At 36.5% G+C, this 8,315-nt stretch overlaps 1 protein-coding gene across 1 annotated transcript; it reads right to left on the minus strand.

The window, feature by feature from the left end:
• Positions 1-214: 214 nt before the first annotated feature.
• LOC139149085 (serine/threonine-protein kinase svkA-like) lies at positions 215-5,768 on the minus strand. Its single transcript, XM_070720636.1, has 4 exons — positions 5,681-5,768; positions 4,392-4,552; positions 2,927-3,158; positions 215-831 (listed from the first exon to the last, which is right to left on the minus strand). Exons 1-4 carry the CDS (start codon positions 5,766-5,768, stop codon positions 215-217), a joined length of 1,098 nt encoding a protein of 365 aa, XP_070576737.1.
• Between the last annotated feature and the right edge of the window lie 2,547 nt (positions 5,769-8,315).

An 8,315-nucleotide genomic window follows, 5' to 3' on the forward strand; every position in this document is an offset into this window, starting at 1 on the left:
GGGTTCGTATTCACTTGAGTAGGAATGTTATTTGCAGGAGTTGAGGCTGGATTCTCAATTTTTTGAGATGATATAGTGATGGCAGTTGGCACTGGATTCTCATCCAGTTGAGATGATGTGGCTGTTGGCACGGGATTCTCATTCTGTTGAGATGACACAACTGCTGGAGCAGGACTCTCGTTCTATTGAGATGACAGGCTCTTGGTACTGCATTCTAATTCTGTTGAAATGACGTGGCTGTTGGAGCAGGACTCTCGTTCTGTTGAGATAACGCAGCTTGAGGCACTGGATTCTCATTTTGTTGGAATGACGTGGCTGTTGGAGCAGGACTCTCATTCTGTTGAGATATCGCCGCTGTTGGCACTGGATTCTCATTCTGTTGAGATGACACAGCTGCTGGAGCAGGACTCTCATTCTGTTGAGATGACACGGCTCTTGGCACTGGATTCTCATTTTGTTGAGATGACACGGCTCTTGGCACTAGATTCTCATTCTGTTGATTTGACACGTCTCTTGGCACTGGATTCTCATTTTGTTGAGATGACACGGCTCTTGGCACTAGATTCTCATTCTGTTGATTTGACACGTCTCTTGGCACTAGACTCTCATTCTGTTGATTTGACACGTCTCTTGGCACTGGATTCTCATTTTGTTGAGATGACATGGCTCTTGGCACTGGATTCTCATTTTGTTGAGATGACACGGCTTTTATATCCAATGGCACTGGCTTCTCATTCTGTTGAGATGACGTGGCTGTTTGAACTGTGTCTTGACTTTCAAAATCGGGCGAGGTGATTATTGATGACTGTCCCCTTACACTAACTTGGGTAACTGCAACAAATATCAAGAATTGGCAAATGATATAGGTTCACCATGAGTTATTGGTCCAATTCATTACCAATCCTAGCATTTTAGGTAGCTAGAAAGGCTGTTTTTTGACCAAAACTTGTCTTAGAGTTACATCCAGTTACAACTGTTAGAACCAAGATATCAAGTTGAAATTTTTAGGAACACCCTTACTTAGGACTCCCTCAAAAGAATATTAAAATTGTGTAATTCCAATTATGATTTTGAAATTTGACACCATTGAATATTCAAATTTAATTTTCATATTTTTCAAATTGAATAATAATTGGATGGTATCTAATATTACTGAATTTGTGATAAATATGTTAACACTATCAATTGTAACAATTTTACCGGAGGATTTACAAATAATTTTTTTAATGGTTTTGCAGGGGTTTAATATGAAGAAAATTGTTAAAATGCTTTCGACTTTCAAAATGTTTTTTCTAAAAGTACTCCAAATACAGCAAATTGCCCCATAAATATGTTGTCTTCAACATTATTAATAGGCTGTAAAAATTGCATGTCCATATCTCATTGCAAAAGTTCTACACCATTGGTATAACATTATGTAGGAAACCCCTTACTTAGTCAAAAAAATTGAAAACAAGCCATATTTTTAACCCTCATTTTAAGTCATAGAGAAGCCCTTTTGGTTAATCTCACTTTTGATACCCTCTTTGACACTCAAAAAATCCAAAACAAGTCACCGTTGATGACACAGTCCCCACTTGTTAATGGTCACTTTGATTACAAGTCCTCAGAGAGGATAGAATCCTCTTCATGTCTGTGATTAAAATACTTTGATACAGATGGCGCTCAGTGGCCAAGAATGAGTTCCATGGTGATAAAACATAAAACCAATGTAGGCCACCATCCTTAAGTTCATAAAATGAGTCAATTGGGAATTAATCAACAAGATGTTGCAAATCATTTATGCATACAATCCTAATACTTTATAGATTATCACTGGTACCATATTTCATAAAGTTTGATGCAGTATTTACAACACTATGATATCAACATATGTATCAAGTTTCATCAAATTTGATGTTGTATTAATTTGTGGCTACATCACTCTAATTAGGAAAGTTCATTATATATGCAATGCCAAATAAATTAAAATGACACTGACAAATGTCTTTTTCAATGTTAAAGCAATTTGAGCTTAACATCTGTACAAAGTTTCATGAAATTTGATACAGTATTTCTTGACATATCAGCCTACTTACGAAACTTCAATAATTGACATGTTACTGCTACATGACATGAAACAAATTGAAGAGCATATCTAATATAGGTCAATGTCCTTGGTACAATTTCTGAATGATACTGGTGGAAATATGTCTGAGTTTGGCTCTGTACATGAAGAAAACGTAACAAATTGCCGCCTGGCCGCCATATTGGATCATATCACATAACAAATTGACATGCATATCTATTACATTGGTTAATGTACTTGTAACAACTTGAATAAAATCAGTTGAAACATGTCTGAGTTATGGCTCTGTACATGAAAAAATTGTAATAAAATGGCCGCCTGGCAGCCATATCGGATCATATCACAAAACAAATCGACTTGCATCTGTATGACATACGAAATAATCCTTTTACAAAGTTTGAACGAAATCGTTTCTTTGCATCTCTGAGATATCTGCATGAATGGACGCACGGACGGACATGACAAAACCTATAAGTCCCCTGGACGGTGTCCGTGGGGACTAAAAAAACATTCACAATAGCAGTCACTCACTCTGAATGAAAGCACTGCCTTGTCAAACTTTCCTGAAATACAGTAAAAAACTGTTTTCCCATTTCAAACATTTATCAAAGGCCTAGGGGACCTCTGCCATAGTTAATACACTAAGGACTCCCTAACTTCTTCCTAGTTGGATCGTTTTTCAAAACAGTCAATAGGCTATAACTCTGCAATGCCTTTGTTTTTTTTTTATTCCACATAGAATGTTGACCACTTTCATATTTTTATAATTTTATTAAAATTTATATTTGGTTGACACACAGTGCTTTCACCACCAACTGCACAAGCTCATTGTACTTGCAGGTCTGTCTATCAACTTACCCAATGCATTCAGACAAGCTTCTATCGAAGGCCTCTTTTCAGGATCTTTGTGAATCATAGGTTTAACAATCAAGTCAGTTGTCCATTGAAGGTTAGGTACACAGTGGATAAGTTTGGGAGTACCATTTGACATATTTATCATAATTAGCTCTGGTCTCAAATGACATGGAACGCTATCTTCAAAAGGTTGATGGCCATCACTAAAAATGTAGTATAGTATACAGCCTGCGATCTGAAAGAGTATGAGAATGACATTCAATAACAAGAGACCTAGCAGCCAATATTACTCTACTGTGATACTTACAAGAATCGAAATGATGACATCAACATGAGTTGTGATATAGTCAACCAGCAGGTAAACTGTCCAGACAATCATTTTGTTTGTCAAAAATACTACCAATTAGATGAGTCGCTCCCATTTGATCAGAATTGCTTTCTAATAACCAAAACAAATTTGAGTAACATAGGCCATGGTGAAGTGCTTAAACAATCAGTCTACGGGATATTAAAATTCTTGGCCCAAAAATGGGAAAAATTATATAAAAAAGAAATATGAATATTTTACAAAATTTGAATGTATATGTTTGAATTCACCCCTAAAGACTCTGTATACCAAGATTCAAACCATCAACCCATGGTTTAAATGATGAAGAAATTTTGGCCAAAAATTGGAAAATAGACCAAAAATACAATTACGCAAATTTACTACAATTAGAACAAATCTGACTGAGGTCACCCCTAGGAACCTCTATCATCACACTTTTGTTTCGGAGACAGATGTTTTTTGACCAAAAATGGCATAATTGCCCCACAAATACAATTATTCTAATTGCACCACACTTTCAACCAATGATTGAGATCACCACTAGGAACCTCCATACCGACTTTCAAATCAATTAGACTTGCAGTTTCAGAAAAGAAGACTTTAAACAAAAATGACATGAAAAATATGTAATTCCGGATATTGACTCTAGATGAAGAAAATTGTATACGGTCTACTTAAGGTACTTATAGAGCAATTTTAAATCAAAATGACCTGTTTTTGTTGAGAATTTCAATTTTATCATTTTTTCATTTTGCCACTTAATTTGTATATTTTGGCAATGACAAATTCATTTGAAAAAATCCAATCTACAACCAACCAGCCATCTACACACCAAATATCAAGATGAAATGTGCAGCGGTTTTCAAGTTTTTGATGTTGACAGATATACATACGGACATACAGACTTTTATCCAGGCTTATAAGAACAGATTCCATTGCTTTATATAAATATATAGCATATGGGAGCTAAACATCATTGAAATGGTCTGATATACAGTCATCAGAATCAATGCAAGAATTGGTAACAATCAAAAGCATATGTCATCAAATTTCTTCACACCTGCATGCATTTTGCAAACTAGTCATTGGAGATCCCGAATGAGCTGAATCTAACCTCTTGAGTAAAGTACACAAACTTACCTGAACATCTGCAGACTTTTTTACACTAGTTTGTTTATTAATCATCTCTGAAGACATCCAGGATAGCGTTCCTCTCTGTACAACCGTCTGATAAGTAGCCATATCATGGCGTAGTAAGTTGCTAATTCCAGAGTCTGCAATTTTCAGATCACCATGTATGTCTGTGTGAAGGAAGCACAAATGCATAAGCACCACACAGTGTATTTCAGGGTTCCCCAAGAGCTGGACCTCGTGTCTTTGACCCAAAAATAAAACAAATGACCTGCCAATATACCAGGCGTAGGTCACAGGGGTCGCAATATACGGTATTTATCACGTGAGGACAACTTTAGGACACTCACGTTTCAATGGCCCAGAGTCCTTTCTTTTTCACGCCATTATCAATGTGTAATCTTTGTGCAACACACAAAAATGCACCCAATTTGTTAGAAAGTGGCAAGAACATTGTGTATTCAGTAACAAATAGTTGCAAAATTTTTGCAGATATGAACTGCTTCCTACCACAAACAATTTGAATTTGATTGACCAGAACATGCCATCTCTGAGACGTTGCAAAATATGTAACCTTGCTAGCAAATTCCAAGTAATCTTCAAATTGATTTTGACGCATGGCCTAATAGAGATGCCAGTTGGTTGTCCTGCATCAACATGGCAAATCAGTTATGTATCACCAGTTTATTCCTACCATTCAAGTCAACATTTAATTAATTTTATACCTGCCATAAGTTATGAGGCAACCATCAAATAGTCACATAGTTTGAAAAAATTCAAAATATTCTGGGAGGGGGTTACTATTCGTAACACGGTTCCACCAGTCAGTATGGCTAATTGATCCCTTATTTTAACTACCACGGGTCACCGTGTCCCACTTTTGAAATCCTGGGAGAAACACTAGTATTTCTAAATTTATCTGCAATGTCAACCAGAAAATATACTGTACTTTCCATGAGACAATTCTGTACATTCGTCACAATGATCTCATTATTCTGTGTTGGCTATCACTCGTAGTAGTGTCCATCTAGGATATGCCAGTAACAAGGGAGATTTATCCCTTTGCAAGAACATTTTAACGGGGATTTAACCAGTTTGGTGTTCTACTCTGTTTCTACTTGTCTAAGGTGTGACTGCACAATTTCAGGGGGCTGGCTGGTTATATACTTCCCCCTTGACAAATTACTAGGGTGCCAAGAGAGGGGAATCCCCACATCCCCTGTCCAGATGTAACACTGCACTTGCAGTTTCAATTTCCATGTATGAATAGGTCAGCCTAAAGATTGAAAGTAGCATACCTAGGAGGATATTACTTGGTTTGAGATCCCTGTGTATAATTCCAAGTTGATGCAGTTCCAGTAACCCTGTCAAAAGCTGTGTTGCCATTTTCAGCTGCACTCCATCACTTGGATAAAATGAAGATAGTCTATCTTCAACTACCTCACTTAAGTTGTACCTCCATGAGTGGCATAATAAAAGAGATACAATCATCTGTTTTTTCAATTGCCAGAGGTACTAACACATGTTCAGCTGCCTTAGAAGTCATCAAAACATTGACCAACTTGTTATCTTCAAATGAACTCCTAAATTTATCCGTTTAATTGCTACTGCAGTACGTTCTTTTGGTTTTTTCAGAAACCCTAAATAAGTTGATGACACAGTCCCCACTTGTTAATAATGGGTACTTTGATTACATGTCCTCAGAGAGGATAGAGTCATCTTCATTAATTAGGTCTGTGATAAAAATACTTTGATACAGATGGCGCTCAATGGCCAAGAATGAGTTCAATGGTGATGAAAACATAAAACCAATGTAGGCCACCATCCTAAAGTTCATAAAATGAGTCAACTAGGAATTAATCAACAGGATGTTGCAAAACATTTTTGCATACAATTCTAACACTTAACAGATTATCACTGGTACCATATTTCATAAAGTTTGATGCAGTATTTACAACACTATGAGATCAACATCTGTATCAAGTTTCATCACATTTGACGTTGTATTAATTTGTGGCTATATCACCCTAATTAGGAAAGTTCATTACTTATGCAATTACAAATTAATTAAAATGACACTGATAAATGTCTTTTTCAATGTTAAAGGAATGTGAGCTTAACATCGGTTAACATCTGTATAAAAGTTTCATGAATTTGATGCAGTACATATTTCTTGACATATCAGCCTACTTACGAAACTTCAATAATTGACATGTTACTGCTACATGACGTGAAACAAATTGACGAGCATATGTATGAAATAGGTCAATGTCAACTTTGAATGATACTGGTGGAAATATGTCTGAGTTATGGCTCTGTACATGAAAACATCGTAATAAAATGGCTGCCTAGCAACCATATTGGATCGTATCACATAAAAAATCGACATACATATGTATGACATAGGTCAATGTCCTTGTACCAACTTTGAATAAAATCAGTTGAGATATGCCTGAGTTATGCCTCTGTATATGAAAACATCGTAACAAAATGACCACACAGCAGCCATATTGGATCGTATCACAAAACAAATTGACGTGCATATCTATGACATTGGTCAATGTCCTTGTACCAACTTTGAATAAAATCGGTTGAGATATGCCTGAGTTATGCCTCTGTATATGAAAAAATTGTAATAAAATGGCCGCCTAGCGGCCATATTGGATTGTATCACAAAACAAATCGACGTGCATATCTATGAAATTGGTCAATGTCCTTGTAGCTATGTTGAATAAAATCGGTTGAAACATGTCTGAGTTGTGGCTCTGTACATGAAAAAATCATAATAAATGGCCGCCTGGCGGTCATATTGGATCGTATCACAAAAAAAATTGAGGTGCATATCTATGACATCGGTCGATGTCTTTGTACCAACTTTGAATATAATCAGTTGAAACATGTCTGAGTTATGGCTCTGTACATGAAAAAATCGTAATAAAATGGCCGCCTGGCGGCCATATTGGATCGTATCACAAAAAAATTGAGGTGCATATCTATGACATTGGTCAATGTCTTTGTACCAACTTTGAATAAAATCAGTTGAAACATGTCTGAGTTATGGCTCTGTACATGAAAAAATCGTAATAAAAATGGCCGCCTGGCGGCCATATTGGATCGTATCACAAAGAAAATTGACGTGCATATCTATGACATTGGTCAATGTCCTTGTACCAACTTTGAATAAAATTGGTTACAAACGTGTCTGAGTTATGGCTCTGTACATGAAAAAATCGTAATAAAATGGCCGCCTGGCGGCCATATTGGATTGTATCCCAAAACAAATCGACGTGCATCTGTATGACATATGAAGAAATCCTTGTACCAAGTTTGAATGAAATCGCTTCTTGCATCTCTGAGATATCTGTGTGAACGGACGCACGCACGCACACACGCACGCACGCACGCACGCACGCACGGACATGACCAAACCTATAAGTCCCCCCGGACGGTGTCCGTGGGGACTAATAACACTTCCAAAAGAACCCTTAGCAATTACAGTGTTTTTAGAATAACTAAAAATGATTCATGTTAATGAACTGGGGCTTGTCTGCCTGGGTAAGTAATTTTACAATCTGGAGATGTTTACAGGCCTGCTATCCTTAGTCTGAAAGTAAAAATTGAATAAGATAATAATAAATGTCAAGAAGTCATGCAGACTAATAGTATACCATATATCACAAATAGATTAATAATTACTCAATAATCAATTTTTTATTCATATTTCAGTACAAGAAATCAATTTAAAGCAGAAACACTCAATGCCATGGATTGCAGCACTTACAAAGTCTGAGGTCCTGAAATGCTTGAATCTGAAAACGTTATCAGTGTTCTCCACAGCTGAAAATCTCCAGGGGCGGCTAATTCGCATGACAATGCATTATTTACACACTATTTATTCTGATAATGTATTCTTTTGTTGGGGTATAACATATG

This window comes from Ptychodera flava, chromosome 2, assembly GCF_041260155.1.
Source record: "Ptychodera flava strain L36383 chromosome 2, AS_Pfla_20210202, whole genome shotgun sequence".
Classification (NCBI taxonomy): Eukaryota; Metazoa; Hemichordata; class Enteropneusta; family Ptychoderidae; genus Ptychodera; species Ptychodera flava.